Genomic DNA, 19,799 nt, shown 5'->3' on the forward strand with positions numbered 1-19,799 from the left:
TGTGGTGAATTATAATAAACACAAACATGCGCCGACTATGTATAAAGTCAGGGAAAAAGTGGGCGTCCTCATTATCGTACGGAGATTCAAAAAATTATGATGACCCCAGCGTTTGCAATTGAAAACAGCTTAGTACTTCGTAGATACATGCTTTTATTTAATATAATTACGTAAAATTGTAGACTAGATGTTGACCACTCCTGCAATTAAAAGAAAAATGCTTGTTTCGAAAGTTTATTTTGTTGCACTTTTTGCATGGCCTTAAGTGTAGTCATCCTTTTATGGCTAAACATAGTCAAAGGGCGTCTGGATCATGTATTTCTTGCTCACTTTAAACATATAGCTATCATGTTGTAAATTTTGAATTTACTAGGGGGAGGTAAATGCAAAATTTACAACAATTATCATGTTGTAAATTTTGCATTTACCTCCCCCTAGTAAATTCAAAATTTACAACATGATATAGCTAGGGCAATTCACCTCATCATTTTTTTTTCGGGAAGGGGGGGGGGATGAGTTGTTGAAACTTAAAAGTATGTCACCATGGCTTCATTTTGAGTATTATGGCTATACATATGTAAATTATATATCCGAATCATTATATTCATTCTTTGAGTCTTAAGGATATAAAATTTTGCCAGTTCATGTATCTTGCGGAGGTGGGGGTGGGGACGCAATCAAAGTATGTTAACATGACCTCATTTTAGACTTGTTTGGCAATACACAGTCAAATTAATATTGTGTTTCGATCACTTTGCAGACTATGAGACCTTTGACAGTTAATGGGAGGGGGGGGGGGTCTTGCAACCCCAAAATAGTATTGGTCAGCATTGTCTCATTCTGAAATTTTATGACTATGAATAAATTGTATCTGGATAATGTTTTGCCATTCTGAGGCATAGGTTCACAAAATCTTGTCAGTTAATGCATTCTGGGGGTGGGGAGATTTGTAGCAACTTGAAAGTTAGTCAAAATAGCTTGTTATTTTAGGACAGAACATTATAAATTCGTGTGTCTGGATCATATTTTGCAAACTTTGAGGCTTATTACCATCAGTATTTGTCAGATTGTATATCTCAGATATGGGTTGGGGGCTGATACAATCCAAATATAGGTCAACATAGTTATTCTCATTTTGAAATGTATCGCTAGACATGTTCTTGTAGTTTCAGACTGGCATTTCTTGTTCCACAGCAGTGCACTTTATTGTTTTTCCTTAAAGTTTATTCTTTTGTTTTTCTTTTGATTGGGAATTGGTTTTCCTTGTGAGGAAATTTGACACAGTCTTGCTTTCGGTCCATTTTGAAGTATAACTTATTGACTGAAAGGAAAACAAGTTTTACACTTAAACAAATTTATTCAGAAGAAACAACAATTACATTAAGAAAAACACTAACTCAATAACTGATTGATTATAGAAAACACACTGAAAATCAAAAGAATACATATTTGAAGCAACCAAAAAACATAAACAAGATGTGTTCGTGAAACATTGATGCCCCCGTATGACAGCTTATGGCGAAGGTCAAAGTTTCTCAAATGCAATTCAAACTTCAAGGTCAAGAGATCAAAAATGTAACCCAAAGAAAGGACTTATGTCAATGGGTATACCTGGTAAATATGAAGCCCAAGCACCAACTATTCAAAAATTATGGTCAAGTTTAATGTTTTCTAAAAAAAAAAAAAAAGGTCAAACTCGAAGGTCAAGGTCAAAGGGTCAAAATTAATGGGAAGATCTTGTCATAAAAATACAGATGCAAAATATGAAAGACCTAGCACCAACTGTTTAAAAGTTCCAGGTCAAAAGGTCAATGTTGTTGGTATGCTAAGGAACGGCTTGTCACATGCAATGCACCTATGAAATGTGAAAGCTTTGGTACTAACTGTTCAAAGTTATGGCTATTGTTAAAGTTTTTTGGAAGTGGGCCAAACTCTAAGGTCAAGGTCAAAAAGTCAAAAATATATAAACCCATGGAAAGGTTTTGTCACGATAAATACACATGTAAAATATGAAAGCTTTATCACTTACTGTTCAAAAGTTATGGCCAAGGTTAAAGTTGGGTAAATTTTTGCAAAAGTGGGTTAAATTACAAGGTCATGAGGTCATACATGTACAGTGTATATGGTACCCAGAGGAAGGTCTTGTAACAAGGAATACACATGTGAAATATGAAAGCTATAGCTCCAACGAATCAAAAATTATGGGCAAGTTTAAAGTTTTTGCGGACAATGACATACAGATTAATAGACTACCAGACAGGCACACGGACGTACAGTGCAAAAACTATATATCTTCGATTACGAGGGCATAAAAATTTCTTTTACTTTGTTAAGTTGAATGATTAATTTTTTTTATTTCAGTTGAATTATGGATTGTTTGATTAATGTACAATTTCAACGCACACTTAAAAATTATATATATATACATACATACATACATACATACATATATATATATATATATATATATATATATATATATATATATATATATATATATATATATATATAAAAGACCCCCTAATACAGAACTTCGTGGAATTTACCTGTTGCATGACAATGCTGCCGCACACAAACATAAAGAAAATGTTTATAAAGAGTTACAACACCCGCCGTATTTGCCAGGCTTGAGTCTATGCGACTTTTTCCTAAACTAATGGAAATGATATATGGAAGTCGCTATGACTCCAAATCGGCCATTGGAAGTGTTGTCTATCAGACTGGTGCCTTTTAGGTATCCAGAAGAATGAGTTTGCTGAGGCCTTCCGGTTTTGGACAGTACGACTTGAGAAGTGTATTAAAGGAAACGTGGAATATTTTGAAGAATTAATGTAATAAATTAGTTGAATTGAAGGTTGTGTCATATTGTTTTGTATCCAGTTGCATTTTTTCATGATTGACCCTCGGTAGAGGTTGTCAGAAACAGATGTCCATTGTCTACCTCAATATCGGTGTAAATGACAATTACCTCGCAACTTGTCGTCCTTTTGGTACCAATATGACATTGAACCATGTCAAATGAATGCTGTAAACTAACTACTAGTATTATTCGCGATTTGTAAAGTTCAAACCCCGCTGCACAGTCTAATTATCGAGAATAAGGAAATATTCACCATAAATACACAACAGAATAAAAAGTTTGCTGCGAGAAATATTTGCAAAACCCGCGGATATTCGTGCATTCAGATAAAAATTGGTTTAAGTCATAAGTTTTGAATCACGCGTTTAACTCCTTTAAAACTATTGAAAGCAGGTACAAGTACTTAATGCTTCTTATTAATAATAAGGACAATATGCACATAAATTTCGATTATACACAAATATACAAGGAAACAACTGATGAAACACTTTTAAATAGTCACTCAATAAATTAAGAAATTGAATTTACATTTTTTCTTCTTCGTGCATTAAAGAGCTAGTAAGTTCACAAACTGTTTTTGTTTAACAATAGAGACTTCATTTACATGCATGTTCTACGCTTTTTTGTGTGATCATTATACTTTTCTAAGATAAGTAAACATAATTTTGGATATGAGACTATATATATTATATTATTGAAACTTGAAATCGTAGATTTTTTATCACAACATAAAAAAAATCATGAAAGGATTTTGCTTTACTTTATATAATTCTGAGAATATCTTTGAAATATCCCCATGCCAAAGAAATTTTCTTTATTACTTCAACAAGCGAAACACCAGAGTCCCCCCCCCCACCCCCACCCCCCCATGTGTCCCATGTGTAGAGAAGATATCAACAAACTTTGGAGATGTTCACTCGAAAATCGGGATAAAGTTTTGCTTTACGAGTACGTGGCAATTTTTTATGTGGATCTTGTGTGAATCCTCCAGTATTTTGTTAGGTTTTCCGTGTTAATAGAATGTAAATCACTACCATGATGAATGGGACAAACGACTTCTTCTCCAAGTACGATATCCTTCTCTTGAATGAAATGTCCTTCAATGTCCATTCCTATTGATTGCTCATTTTCATTTTTACAGCTAAAACCCTTCTCAAAGTCAATTTTTCTATCAAATGTAGCTGAAATTTTGTTTAACATTTCCTCTACAGAACTTTGGATATCTTTAGCTTTTTGCACATCGAGTGATTGACTGGATATTGGTTGGTACACCTGAAGCTGGATGGACGTTACTGTAACTGCAATTGCAATGTGATGATCATCAAAAGAAAACAAAGCAGCATTTCTGTAAAGACAAGGTATATTTTGGTTTTTGCGCACAATCCATCCGTCTTTGTGCATGCAGGCGACAACAAGACGAAAGAATAAAAAGTAAGGCAGAAAATTAAACCGAAAGGCTAAAATGGAAGATTTTTTCTTTATCTCAAAAAGTTTCCTTTGAGTTTTTTCGTCAAATTCTTTACGGTTCATGCACGGAATATAATGAGATTCTGAGCCAGTGGCTATTAATCCAAGTCTGTCCATAAAATTCAAAAGACTTTTTCGATGATTTTGGAAATATTGCATGGTTTGAAGATTGCCTTCGCTTGTCTGACGCAGAGATTGATCTTTTATATTGAAAAAAATCTCGTCATTCGGAAAATCAGAGTCATCCAAGCTATCATGCTTTGTCAGTTGTTTGTCTAATTCCTCATCTTTATGCTTCCAAATTGCTTCAAGAACACCATCCTTTAGATATCCAGTATGATAGTACTCCTCCCAGTCACCCCTTGTAACAGGTATTCCATCCAAGTGAAGTTTGTCTGTAATGATGTTTTTAAAGGCATCTACAAACCATTGTATGTCAATAATGACAGAATCCTCTAAACCCTCTTCGTTAAAATACAGTACTTTTCCTACGTCGTGAAAGTACCGTAGCATAGTCTTCTTAGATATCTGCTTTTGAGTGTAATCTTGTAAACTTTCTTTCTGAGTCTTCATTTCAATATCCTGCTCTTTCAAGATTTTCCATTTATTTTTTCTTTGATTGAATTTTATATCTAATAAGGCCCACTCTCTCGGTATCTTCAGCTCCCACTTTTCCTCTGAGATAATGTCTATGATATGCTCTTTTAAATTATCCAAAGGTTCTAGATAAAACTGTTTTAAAACGCTGCAATTGTTCCTTTTGAGAGAAAACTTAATGAAAAAGCAACTCTTCCTCCGTACGTATTGTAGTAAATGCGAATCTCTAGGAATCTTGCTTTGCAGAGCTTCTAGAAATTTAGCTTCGTTCTGAAAATACATATCAATTTATGATTAATTACCTATTCACCAAATACTAGTTAAAAAGGTGTGTAAATGAATAATTCAGTAATGGTCTTGAAAGGCTAGGTTAATTATAGTTCTGCTGCAAGTTTTGAGAGAGAGAGAGATAGAGAGAGAGAGAGAGGATAATTGATACCTTGTAATGTTTGTTATCCCAGTGTGTTGCTACGATGATAATTCTTCGTTGAAGTGTTTTTCCAGTTTCTGCTCCGCAGTATGTGTGTATGGACTTCAGCCAAAATACGAAGTAGTCTAAAACATAGTAAAATATATAGACTATGAAGTTATGGAATACAGTCAAAGTCTGTTTATTTACCTTTTTCTTGCAGAATCAACGAAATGTTAAGACAGACATTATGCATGTAAATATACAGTAAAACACGTCTATATTGAACACGCTTACAATTATTGACGCTTACAGTGAGTTGATTTTCATTCCCTGGGCTTTAAAATATCATGCACACTTAAAATATAATGTACACTTAACGGATATGAAGGATTACGTTTAATATGAAGCAAAATCGTATGTCCCTGGTATAAAATTCATACAGATACAGTTGTTCATTTGGTAAATCATAAAAACAAAACTTAAACTTATGATTATGTAAGTCAACTTGATTTTTAAAAGTTTTAAAAGATGTTGGTTTGCAAACAACATGTAAAACTTTTGGAACATCAATTAAACATATGATTTAACTGGATTCGGGATTCAAAGTTATTTTTCCTAAAAGTTTTAGAGAAAAGGGATATGATCCACAAAACATTTTACTACCCCTTATGAGTTTTAAACAAAAGGAGAGCACAGCCGTTGAACAGTGGTAAGCTACCACACAACTACTGATAAAAACGTAGCATATTGATTGATTGATTGTATATTGTTTTTGTCCCATTCAAGAATTTTTAACTTTCATAGAGACGTCACCATATACCAGTGAAGGGCTTTAAATTAAACCTTTACTCGGCAAATCGAAGTTTCCATGGAGTGTAGTTAGAGTACTATATAGTACGCAAAGAGAAACGAAGCGTGAGAGGCAACTTTTTCTCTCCTATTCCCAAAACATATCTCCCTCCCTCTCTCCTTCCTTTTTCTATACTTTTCTTTCTTTTTCTACTGCCTATCTTTCTTTATGGCAATGAAAAGGAAGGAATTTCACAAAGAAATAAATTACATGATTGATTGACTGTATGCTGTTTTACATCCCATTCGAACCTACAGTGACACGGGGCCTCGGTTTGTAAGGTATCATCCAAAGGACCCGGAACTTTCACTTCAAAGTGCCGAGCGCTTGGCGAAGGAATAGTTTCTACGTATACCTATTTTATCGACTTAGGTCAGTCGCGGCCGAGATTCGAACTCACGACCTTCCGATCACGGAGCGCTCTACCGTCTGAGCTACCGTTACGGTCAAATTAAATGAAAAACAAATTCAAAGAATTGTTATCCCCCACTTTTGGTGTTTTAGTGATTAGGATACTACTATTTGTGGCATGTTGTAACTCACTTGTATCTCTTCCTTCCTTGTCTTTCATCATACAAAATACACAATACTATCTAAAAGATCTTAACACTGAGTTATGCATTAGAGTAAAAAAGTCTGTAACCCCAATCTCTTCTAAAGCAAAAGTTCCGACCAAAGTTGGAAAAAATAAGTAGGGCAAACTTCTAGGTATATGACAAAGGCATGAAGTCAAACATGACTCTTTCTGAAAGGTGTTGTCACAGGTTATGTATAAGTAAAATTTAAAAGCTTATTTTCTCTCCTTCAAATGTTATAACCAATGTCAAAAATTTTGAAACCTACTGTAGATTTAACTTATAAGTTAAGGTCACATGATAAGACCGCGGAACATTAACTGGCAAAATTGGAAATATGCAGCTTACGTCATTTCCATCTGTTACAGTCAAAACATTTCATGATAGACAATGAAATGGGTGGGTACAATTTGACACGGACGTCCGCGAAAACATTGGATTGACATTGCAATTCGAAATTCATTTTCAATCCACCTCAGCTATGCTAGAACGCACAGTGTTACTGACTGACCCAGAAGACAAATTATTTGAAATATATATAAATCAGAATTTTTCTATCCCATGTTTTTAAAGAAATATAAAGGGACAAATATTTGATTCCTGTTATATGAGTTTGTGTGTGCTGGGGGTTGGGGGGGGGGGGGGGTTGAACGATGTTGGAAATGAATAAGAAAGTTTTCTTTTAGTTTGGACAACCCCTCCCTTTTTTGTTTGTCAAACATTTTTCAAAGCTAAAAAACTAAAAAATTAAAAGCTCTTGTCATCCTAGAAATTAATATAATCTTCATGTGAAAGCATGATCTGACTCGACAATTTTTGACAGCCCCCCTTCTAGAATCAAATGGCCGTCCCCTGAAAAAATAATCTCTGTTTTCTATGACTTTGACGTGTACTTAAAATTAGGCTAAAAACTCATATTAATATGAATTTCAAATAACATGTATTTGGGAATTGAATTTATTTGTCTTTTGGATCATACATTCACACTTAAGGTTTTCACACAGCTCAGGTGGATTGAAATTGAATTTCAATTTTTTTTTCAGTGAAGAAGAAATTAAATATATTCTTTTATGTGATGCATAACCATAACTAATCTGATTCGACAAAATTTGCCAGCCCCCCCCCCCCCCCTACTCTAGAATCAAATAGCCGTCCCCTAAAAGAATATAGTTACTATAACTTCTGTGTGTCCTCAAATATGGGATAGAAAATTGTTATACATTAATTTCAAACTATACGTATTTGGGAACTGATTTTATTTGTCGTTTGGATCATACATTATAACTTTGCGAAAAATAATTCAGGTGGATTGAAAATGAATTTCGAACTGCAATTTCAATCCAATGTTTTCGCAGACGTCCGTGTCAAATTGTACCCGCCCATTTCATTGTCTATCATCAAGTGTTTGACTGCCACAGATGGAAATGACGTAAGCTGCATATTTCCAATTTTGCCAATTAATGTTCCGCGGTCTTAAAAACCAAAGTAAATTTGGAAATATGAAAGTCCTATATTCTCTCATTCAAAACAAATTATCAATATTATAATTATTGAAATGTAGATCAACCTTCAAAGTCGAGTTTAAATGTTTAAAAATGAAAGTACACTTTTTAAGGTCTTGTCATAGGTAATGCAAATGTCAAAATTGGATGTCCTATCTTCTATTCTTCTTCTATTATAATCAATGTGCATGTAAAATGTTTTAAAAGTAGGTCAAGTTCAAGGTCTGTGGGAAAAAAAGTACATTTGAAAAGAATTTGTCACAGGTAATGCACATCTCAATTATGAACACCTTATCTCTCTGATTCAAAAATAACCATCAATGTTAAAATTTTTGAAAAGTGGGTCAAACTTCAATGTAAAGGTCATTTTGTAAAAAATATAAACTTATAAAAAGAACTAGTTAATGAAAATGTTAAATATGATTCCCCCATTTGTTTTTATTCAAAATGATCACCAGTGTTAGAATTTTTGTAAAGTAGGTCAAAGATGAAGATCAAGGTCACAGGTAAAAAATCATATTACTTTTGGAAAGATCTTGTCACAGGTAATGTACATGTCTGATACAATCCTAATACATGTCTAATCCCCTTTCTCACATTTTTTACCTTCATATGCAAGCATACCGATATAGTGAATTCATATATGTACACATAATGGCATGATAGCAATCACACTTTAAAGATTATCAAGCGCAGTCCATGTAGGTTGGAGATTGTTTTTCCCTGAAAATGTTTATTAGATGCAAATGAATCTAATTAAATAAGATAATGTTTTTGGCTTACCACCGTACGTCCATTCAGAGAACAAAGTTCCTTTTTGATCGCACACGTTCTCATTTACTTTATCATCAAGGTTCTTTGAGGCGTCTACCACAACAATATAGAAGGCTCTCTTTGTTAGATAGATCTGATGACAGGCATAATACGCACACTGTCCTCCAAAGTCAAAGAAACTCAAGGTTTTTCTGTGATGATCAACTACATTTTCAGACGATGATGTAGCTGTTTTCATATTTGAAAAAAATAGTCGCACCATCAAAACCTACCACTTGCCACCATAAGAGTAAATGAAAAAAAACCCTTTTCTTTTTAGCCCTTTTGAAGCAGCCGTTAATCAAGTTCATTAGTCATGCGTATACCAAGTTTATTTGTCATGTATGAATATGTGTGCGATATTTAAAATATATGGTAATGTAAACAATTATATACACTGAAATGAATGATATATTTAATTTCTTAAATAATAACTGAAATCATACCTTTAAGAGATTTAGTATCATTTTCCTCACAAATCTCAAGTATCTTTTCGTGGACCTCCAATCCTTCTGTTGGGGTGATATTCAGAATCTCCCTCTTACTACACCCTATCAGACGTTTCAGGAGCGTGGTTTTTCCAGCTTGTGCACAACCTACTATCATCCCCCTGGCATGGTGGACCGTATGTATTCCTCTCATAGCGCACTCAACGTACTGTTCCCGGGCTTCTTGGTCCCATTGTAGTATTTCTTCTGGGACTTTCACTGTTAAAATATTTTCTTTTTTCAATACTTTAATATACCAGTCCTGTGAGCACAGTTCACCAATTAAAATGTGAAGATAACTAAAAGTGATCAATCTCATAAACCTAGTAAACAAGAGGCCCATGGGCCATTATCTCCTTTGGAAGGGGGCTTGGCCCTTCATTTTAACAATTTAAACTCCCCTTTACCCAAGGATGCTTTGTACCAAGTTTGGTTAAAATTGGCCCAGTGGTTCTTGAGAAGAAGTTGAAAATGTGAAAAGTTTACAGACGAACGGACAGACGGACAAACGACGGACAATGGATGATCAGAAAAGCTCACTTGAGCTTTCAGCTCAGGTGAGCTCACAAAATCATGAACAGGGCAAAAACTCAGACTAATTGAAACACCAAAGGTGGGATCTGGTGCCGAGCATGTTTAACCATTCCCTGTTGACAGGTCAAAACCTATGTATTGATCATGTAGATGGAGTACTCAAGTTCAAGGTCTGTGGGGAAAAAATCCATCGTCAAATTAAGCATTAAAACAATGACTTAACACAGGGTGTGATACATGTAAGACAAAAAACGATCCAACGATAGGTTGAATATACAAACAAGGTCATTGATGAAAGTTGTAATTGTAATGTCTATGCCAAAACAAGCGGCTCATGGGCCACATCGCTCACATGAGCACTCTGTCTACAGAAAAATAGAAATCAGTACTGCGTTGAAAAGTTTGAATATATAAGTGGTCCAAATCTACTCCAGAAAAGGGGGAGGTGATTTGTACAAACTTGAATCTACATTAACTGAGGATGCTTCCATATTTCCTTGGCTAATGATGTCTTTATTTTTGTTTAAAGATTTTCCTCTATACATTTTATGTAAAAAATATTGATTTTCTATTGTTGCCGCGCCATACCCCCGGGGAACATTATGTGAACATTACCTGAACAGACTATGATCTGTACTATGTGAGGATGCTTCTGGATTAACTGATCATGGCTTTTCTGTTCTTGAGAAGAAGATGTTAAACGATTTTTTCTTTATATTCTTAGGAAATATTCCAAAGTAAGAATTTTACCGCCCTTGTAGCTATGCCTTAACCCCGGGGTTATGATTTGAACAAAATTGAATCTACACTATCTGAGAAAAATCCTGATAATATGCAATCCTGATAATATGACGAGTCACGGCTTTGCTATTCTTGAGAAAAAAATTAAAATATATTTCCTATATAGTCCTTTGTAAAAGCTTTTCCTCTTCTATAGTCCCTCCCTACCCGACGGGTTTATGATTTGAACATATGTGAATTAAAACTTACGTTATATATTGAAGCTTTCACATAAGCTTTCTCTTTATTGGCAAAGTGGTTCTTTAGAAGAAGGTTTTTATAAGATGCCTTCAAATTTTCACAAATATTATCTCCCCTTGAAAAACTTTTCTTCTTATCAAAAAACTTAATTCCCCCTCACTTAAGGATGCTTTGTGACAAGGTTGATTGAAATCTGAGAGTCGAAAAAGTGAAAAGTTTAAAACAACACACGACATATGATAGACATACAGACAGACGCCAGTCACAGAAAAAATTAGAGCTTTCGGCTCAAGTGTACTAAATACTTATACTGACCATAGAATTTACAAAATGCTGACTTTAAAGAGATTTTTGAAATTCTTGTAACATAACGTTATTCGTCAGTATCTTGTCTATGTTTAAAGATTTTCAATTGATGCAAAATACAATTTACTAAAACATTTCATAAAGCACAATGTGTATTTAAAAAAATTAAAAAAAAAAAAAACAAAACAAAAAAAAAAAACAAAACAAAAAAAAAAAAAACATTAAAGCGAGTGAATATAAAGGGCAAATTTCATAATTTTGTATTTAGGCGCGGAAATACGGGGGCTGTTAGAAAAGTTCGCAGACAAACTGCATGTATTGTGAGCGCGCTGTTCACGTGAATCCAATTAGGTTCTAGAAATAAAAATACAAGTTTTTTTTCCCAATAAATATACAAGTATTGGATGTATCTTTTTTTATTATTTGAAAAAAATATATGCAGCTCTATCATTAAGATAAAAATGCCGCATGTTGCAATTACATTTTTGCACATTTTAATTATGTTTAATTTTGTGAAATTATGAATTGCATTGTTCTGGCGAATAAAGATTTTCGATACTTTAACAGCCGCCACAGTATTTGTTATATGTCATTTATTTTTTGCGGAAGTGGTAATGATTGTTCCATATAGCTAATAATAGTTGATCAATGCATAAACAAAGATCAGCAAGGTCTGGTGATTTGGGACCAAAGTATTTAATGATAGCAAAATTTTAAGCGGGGGATGCCTACAATTTATGATGCTCAGCTCCTGCGATATCCTGTCTGAAATTTCCTACCATGGATTTTATACTGTTTCCAAACTCAACATTAAACTGCGTATACAATAGTACTAGGATATAACTGAGAAAGAAACACACCTTGCTAAAGTAATACATTTCTAAAAGAGAAAAAGACAAGACAAGTTTGTAAAACTGAAAGATATTTAAAATTATGAAAAAGATTAACAGGTTTAGAATCAAATTGTCAAGTCACCTAATGTCACGAAACTTTCAGCAGCTGCTCATTGAATCCTATGACAGAAAAAAAACTACGAAATCTTTAGTAAATATACCTCAATTTTGCATCCTTTTTTGTATCTTTTTTCAGTAAAAGATTACAATTAAACAAAACATATGTAATTCTCCAAAGTTCACGTTAATCTTCCCGTAAATCACTGTGTCTGCGAACTTTTCTGACAAACTTCCAGATATTATTTGGAGTCTAGTATATTTGTTTCCCTTTATATTTCGGCGTCAGAAGAGGAGTATCAATTCCCTGATGGCATAATGAATTTTTAAAGTTATACACTGTATATAAGACATAATTTTAAGTTGGCAAATTTAGTCGATCAAACTTTAATTGAATTTGTAGAATAACGAAATAGCCTGATTTTAAATCGTGAAATATAGCAAAATTTGACAGATGTAGAAAGGTTATTGTACATATGGTATACCTGAAAAGACATTGTTCACAATATTACAAAAATATACTCACAACATTCACAGATCTTGCTATGAATACTTTGATCCGAAACAGTGCAGTGTTTGATGATGTCAAGCTGTAGTTTATCAATGAAAAATTCGTACAGATCCCTCGGCCTATTTGGTATATAAATGCACCTTTCTTTTTCCTTTCTCTTATAATTCCACGACCTACAATATTCCGATAGTACACGACTAGACCCCGTAGTCAGGAAAAACTCCAGATCACTGTCCTCCACCAGACACTCTGTCGCAAATGCGTACATTACGTCATGTCGGATGTCTTCCGTTAGAAATGCCACGGTATTGCTTTGTGTTTTTACGCAATCATTAGGAAGAAGTATTGAATCAAAATCTTTAGATATAGCTTCTTTTGCACAGTATCGTTCTCTGATCTTCTTCAGTAGACTTTTATGAGAAATATCAGAGACCTTAAAAGTGTAGTCGTCCAGTAACAGTATGCAATAGAGCAGACTTTTGATATCCCACGAGTAACCGTGGTACTGACCTAAAAGAATGAGAAGCGATTTAAATAAATAAAAATAACCCCTAAGTCAATATGATTTCAATTTCTTAATGAACACGTGCTATTTTTTCTGATAGATAATATTTCATTGTTCAGCCTCAAAACTGCATATTAGTAACAGTTGTTATAAAAATGCACGTTACAATGAGATTGACAACAAATGATAGCTATTACATTTTATAACTGGCATCACACATGCATGCAAGCATCAACAGGTTAGCTAAATTTAGATGAGCTTATTCAGCATGGTCATAAAGCAATATTTAGCCAAACACAGCAAAAGCAGTTTCTTATAATACAACCGTCTTATCTTTTAGCATGAAACCCTACTTGAAATATTTTATTGTTCTACGCTTTTTATATAAGTATTTTTATCATTATGTGACCCTGAATAATCGCGTGTATGGCACACCAAATTCACAAAAATCAGAAAAAACATAGTTTTACGGTTGATAAGGCCAAACAAAAAAATATGTGTGGTTCCGGTTACATCTCCAAAAAAATTAGGGTAGGTAGGTAGGGATTTTTTTTTTTTAACAAAATGATTTTCTTAAAATTGTACATAACACTTATTACTGCTTTGCAAGTGGCATTTAGATGTGGTATGATAATATACTAGTCAATATTGGTAGGGGACGCCTACATGCTAGCTTGCTTTGGATTTAACACTATTAAACACTTGCACTATGTTTTGCAAGGAGGCCGTCATTACTGAAACTAAAACTTGATTAAACCAGAGCCATTGATGGAAATCGGGGAAAAATATGAAAATTGTCCAAAAAAAAAGTTTAGGGTCGGGGGTATAAAATAGGGACGGTCGGGTAACCGGAACCACACATGTTTTTTTATTTGGCCTAAACTAGGTTTATCGATAGTAAACTATTATAGTCTGCAAACCGTAGACTATAATTAACAATTTGTTAACGTTGACTTTTATCTGTAAAACTATATTTAACGAGCTTAAACTGGTCTGGAGAGACCCTCAAATTCACGTCTTTTACAAAAGGAAAAATGTCAAACAACTCAACACGTTGCCAACCACGAAATAAAATTCTCACAATCAAGCATTCTTTCACAAATCTTGAAACTATATTTATCAGAAAAAAATATGTCTTACATTCCTTAATTTTAGATTTCGGTCGTAAGCTATAGTTAACTGTCATGTTTAATCACAAACTATATTTAACAGATGTAAACTATAATTAACGATTATTAACAATTGTATTGAAACATTAATTATGACTTACATTTGTAAATCATAGTTTATCGTCATAAACTATTATGCAGACTCGTTAACCATAGTTAAGAGTTATTAAATGTAGTATATGATTTCAAGTTCTATTTATAAACAAGAGGCCCATGGGCCACAACGCTCACCTGAGTTACTTTGGCTCTGCTGTTCTTCACAAGACCTCCCCTTTGTAACATTTATTGCGGCCCTGCCCTACCCCCAGGGCCATGAATTGAAGAATTTAGAATCTACACTACCCAAGGATGCTTCCACATAAGTTTCAGCTTTTCTGGCCCAGTGGTTCTTGAGATGAAGATTTTCAAAGATTTTGCCTATATATTTCAATGTAAAACTTTGATTCCCTATTGTGGCCCCGCTCTACCCCCGGGGGCTTTGATTTTAACAATTTAGAATCTACTCTACCCAAGAATGCTTCCACATAAGTTTCAGCTTTTCTGGCATAGTGGTTCTTGAGAAGAAGATTTTCAAAGACTTTGCCTATATATTTCTATGTAAAACTTTGATTCCCTATTGTGCCCCCCCAAACCCCCGGGGGCTATGATTTGAACAATTTAGAATCTACACTACCCAAGGATGCTTCCACATAAGTTTCAGCTTTTCTGGCATAGTGGTTCTTGAGAAGAAGATTTTCAAAGATTTTGCAATTGCCTATATATTTCAATGTAAAAATTTGATTCCCTATTGTGGCCCCGCCATACCACCGGGGGCTACGATTTGAACAATTTAGAATCTACACTACCCAAGGATGCTTTCACATAAGTTTCAGCTTTTCTGGCATAGTGGTTCTTGAGAAGAAGATTTTCAAAGATTTTGCCTATATATTTCAATGTAAAACTTTGATTCCCTATTGTGGCCCCGCCCTACCCCCGGGGGCCATAATTTGAACACTTTAGAATCTACACTACCCAAGGATGCCTCCACATAAGTTTCAGCTTTTCTGGCCCTGTGGTTCTTGAGAAGAAGATTTTTTAATGACCCCACCCAATTTTTGTCTTTTCTTGATTATCTCCCTTTGTAAGTGGGGTTGGCCCTTCATTTTAACAACTTAAACTCCCCTTCACCCAAGAATGCTCTGTACCAACTTTGGTTAAAATTGGCTCAGTGGTTCTTGAGAAGAAGTTGAAAATGTGAAAAGTTTACAGACGGACGGACGGACAGACAGACAGAGGCCGGACAACAGGTGATCAGAAAAGCTCACTTGAGCTTTCAGCTCAGGTGAGCTAAAAAGGGAAAACAAATCCTTCATCATGCAAACGGAATTATTTTCTCTTTCTGATAATCTTAAATATCTCCAGCTTTCAGCCACTTGTTTGATACATGTACCAGCGATACTAAGTCATCTTTCTCTGCTATAAGATAAAAAAGTTGGAAGATGGCACGCAGGGATATACTGTAGATCACTAAATTTTCGCGACACCTTATTTTAGCGAAATAGTCATTTACCCTCAAATAGCGAGTCAAAATTTTCAAAAATTGTGGTTATTGCTCTATATAATCTTAAGGAATACAAATATACGCGTGAATTAAATTTTGGCGGGTACACTGTCTCTGGTAAGTACGTGAGAATAAAGTTCTCGAGAACAAAAAGTGATTTACAGTATTTCCCTGATTTATAGAAAAACTTTTAATTCAAACCGTTTGTATTTTCTTTACTTGTGTTTTGTTCAGAGCTGTCGACTCATTCAATTGTTAAGGGTCATTGTACACATGTCTTTTTATAAGTGTGGTGGCTAAAAAACAAGTAATGACGAGTTACATGTACTTCTGACATGAAATTCATTTTTCAGGATTTGAAAAGAATTTCTTCACAGATATTTCAATTATGAGTGATAAATTTAAATATCAATAATAAAGTCAAAAGTCAATGCTTAATCGTCTATTTGTTGGTAAATGAAAAGCAGATACACCTTACAAATATAGGTATCTGAAATGTGTAGATTTGATAAAAGAAAACCATATAAAGCTTATATCAATTATCAAAGGAATGCACCAACATTTCATGAATGTAAAACCACACAATTGTGAATTTTCCTGAGCAAAGGATGCATAGCTGGTGTATTTACTTTCAGGATGTTTAATCCGTCTTGTTAGAGAAGATAGTTTATATAAGAACCACATGCTCTGATTAAATTACAAAAGTAAACACCGTTAATTCTAACACCGTATTTATCTTACATGTACTTACTTGGCACTCTGTAAGCCTTGTTATTAATGATGTAAATATCCATGTGTGAGTGATGCCCTACACAGGATCGCACAATGGCAGGTCTCCAGAATCTATGAAACCATTTGACTTGTGCATGGTTTTGTGGTTGTCCTCTGATATATACGAGCTCTCCTTTTTTCTCTAGATTTGTTATAAACGTTGTCCTTTGAACCTCATCTTCATTTAATATATATTCAGGAATATTCACTATTTTTTTAAAAAAAGATTTTTTCTTAAAATAAAGAAATGTTTAGTTAACTAACGTAATATTCAATTTTCAATTAGATCAAATTCAGATATTCTTATATTTTCTTTAGCGCAGTGTCGTTATTGCATGTTATAGAATAGCATCTCCTTTTCAAATAAATTTCAGAAAATACGAAGTCCATGCTCGAAATACCTTTGCGTACATTATTGCAAATACTAGAACTTCTCAAATACTTAACAATAAAATTAACTTTTTAAAAGTATTTTGAAGTTTCATTTCTAAATGTGATGTATAACAAAGTGTATTTTGATATACAGTGTATTCCTCATTATAATTGATTTTCTTATCGATCTCTACAGAATATTAATTTCTAAAAACATACGTATCTGGAACACGTAAGGAAAGATGTTCTTATCCACCATAGTGACATGTGTCAGTATGTTCATTTGTAGGCGGTGAATTATGATTTTATCACCTTGTGAGCTCCCACTAAGTAGGCATTTTTCTTGAGGCTTCCTACGGTATCCACGCGTTCTTAAGTATTTCAGTGTTGTGGTGAAACTAAATAAGAACAATCTGTAGACACTATACTTTACGGAACGCTGTAATATACAGTATATAGTTTCATCTGCGGCATCCTCAGTTATATGTACTTCATTTTGATCCTCAGAAAGGAATTCAGTTGTCTTTAGTTTGTCTAGAATTTGGTATGCCTCCTCACTCGATAAAAAATCTTTCTCAAGGCATTTATGTCGGGTTAATTTAAGACTGTCACTGGATTCAGTCTCCATATCGCAGTACTTTCGTATGTGATTGAATATACCAAGCCTGTCTTTGTCATTGAAGTCAGGACAACCGGTGTCGGAGCACAGAAAGGAGAATAGCATGGAGACCTCTTCACCAGACATCGCTTGGAACGCATCTAAAATTTTTTTGTATTAAGAACATTTCTTTCAGATACATATAGAAGACATTCCAAAGCTTTCAAATTATAGCTTTCTTAAGGGTACTTCTTTTATATGAGTCAAAACCAGGTAATTTTTATCACATTATACGTGAACTTGTTTTTTGCATTATACAGATGTTGAAAAAAGCCCACACAGGTCCAAGTGTGAAACGTTATAAGAATTGTAATAAAAGGTTTGAATTGAAATCCTTTAAGAAATAAAGCATCATTTTTTAAACTTTTATTGGGATATAAATACGGGTTGGTCATGTGATCAAATCCCACAAAGCCCGAAGGTAGATTTAATCACATGACAACTCGTATTTTCATCCCGATAAAGCTTACAAAAGATACCTTATTACTTACAGAGTGTTTTACATTTATGAATGATTTATTACAAACAATTGAGTACTATAGTTTGAAACTCATAAAATGATTTTTTTTCAAACCTCAACATTATAAATTGAAGGTGGTGAACACGTCGATCACTTATGACGTCACTATGAAATTAGTAGATCGTTTATGACTAAACAATCACTTCACGGCCACTTGACGAACCTGTTTTTACACAGGTGTAAATTAGCCTTGTTTTAATAGTGTTATATAAGGGAAAACATTTGCAAATGTAAATATGATTTTATAAACAAGTAAGGCCGAATAAAAATGAAATATGTTGTAAAAAGGGTTGTGTAATTTCCTGATATCTTGGAAATAAATAACTAGAAAAAAACCCGCAAAAAATATGTTTTTGAAAATGCCAGAAAAAGCAACGTCGACCATCAGAGCGAATCTTTGCCTATTTAAAAAATGTGTGTAGATATGGTTTAAATGGGGCAAGAGACTAAAACACTATTCAGTCTATATACCGGAAGTATTCGGAAGATATCAAGTTCGTTGATCCGCAGGTAGTATGTTACAGTCTTTTGACGGTAGAGTTGGAAGACTTCCCTCTTAAATGATGATAATTCGCTATTCCTATAGAGTAACATTATTAAAAAAATCTAGCTTTTTCGCAGCTAAAAAGAATATCTATGAAGACTCTCGTAAAATATTGTGCCTTGCTTTCATTTTAATGAATGTCATCTGTTATGGTCTATGAAGAAAAAAAAATATAATAAACATTTAAAAAGAAAAAAAAAATAGTCTGAGAAAAAAAAAAGAAATACAATATCAATATCAAAACAAATATTATAGAAACTATGGTTAGTATGTAAGCTATAATTAGCTATAGTTGACTATTAACATCAATTCTCTGTAAGGACCAAAAATGCTTGGCCACGCACTATCATGGAATTTTATTTTATCACTATAATATTATAGAGTGCCCTATATAAAGACTATTGGTGGGTAAATTTTGGACAGTACCTCCTTGGTTTCCATAGCAACGACTTTGAAATATTTTGTTACGGCAAAACTGACCTGATTGTCATCACCATGTAAAATAATTCCGTGCTTCCTTAATGTAGGAAAGTTGTGAACATAACATGGGTTTCATTTTATAGCTTAGTAATCAAAGTTTCTGTGCTTCTAAATTTTATTCAATTTAACCCAAGGTTTTTCATATGATACAGATCAATTTACATGAATTTGTCATAAAAATGAATACAAAGGTGCCTATTTCTTGATATGCATATTAATTTTTGCAGGCAATTGAAACTTAGAAAAAAGATCTTTTTAGTAAGATCGAGCTTAGATCTAAAAGATGCAAAAAGATTTGAGGTGGGGAAATCAGTTAAAAGTCATATTCCAATCCCCTCAAATTATAACTTTTCCTAAAAATTAACCTAGAGTTATTTCCCTTTGCTGACTCTTT

General features: G+C 33.8%; 2 protein-coding genes across 2 annotated transcripts in view; both read right to left on the reverse strand.

Moving 5' to 3' along the window:
• LOC133201479 (cytoplasmic tRNA 2-thiolation protein 1-like) overlaps positions 1-19,799 on the reverse strand; it is a 319,235-nt gene that overhangs the window by 71,778 nt on the left and 227,658 nt on the right. The window lies entirely within an intron of this gene.
• The window catches only part of LOC133201456 (uncharacterized), a 31,441-nt gene continuing 15,465 nt past the window's right edge, over positions 3,824-19,799 (reverse strand). Inside the window, exons 2-6 of the mRNA XM_061337259.1 lie at positions 12,862-13,356; positions 9,523-9,783; positions 9,047-9,265; positions 5,364-5,479; positions 3,824-5,194 (exon numbers count right to left, since the gene is read on the reverse strand). Coding sequence (XP_061193243.1) covers positions 3,824-5,194; positions 5,364-5,479; positions 9,047-9,265; positions 9,523-9,783; positions 12,862-13,356 — 2,462 coding nt within the window. The remainder of the gene's footprint in view (positions 5,195-5,363; positions 5,480-9,046; positions 9,266-9,522; positions 9,784-12,861; positions 13,357-19,799) is intronic.

The sequence above is a fragment of the Saccostrea echinata genome, unplaced genomic scaffold, assembly GCF_033153115.1.
Source record: "Saccostrea echinata isolate AGI-Se365-2 ecotype Australia unplaced genomic scaffold, CSIRO_AGI_Sech_v1 ptg000044l, whole genome shotgun sequence".
NCBI lineage: Eukaryota > Metazoa > Mollusca > Bivalvia > Ostreida > Ostreidae > Saccostrea > Saccostrea echinata.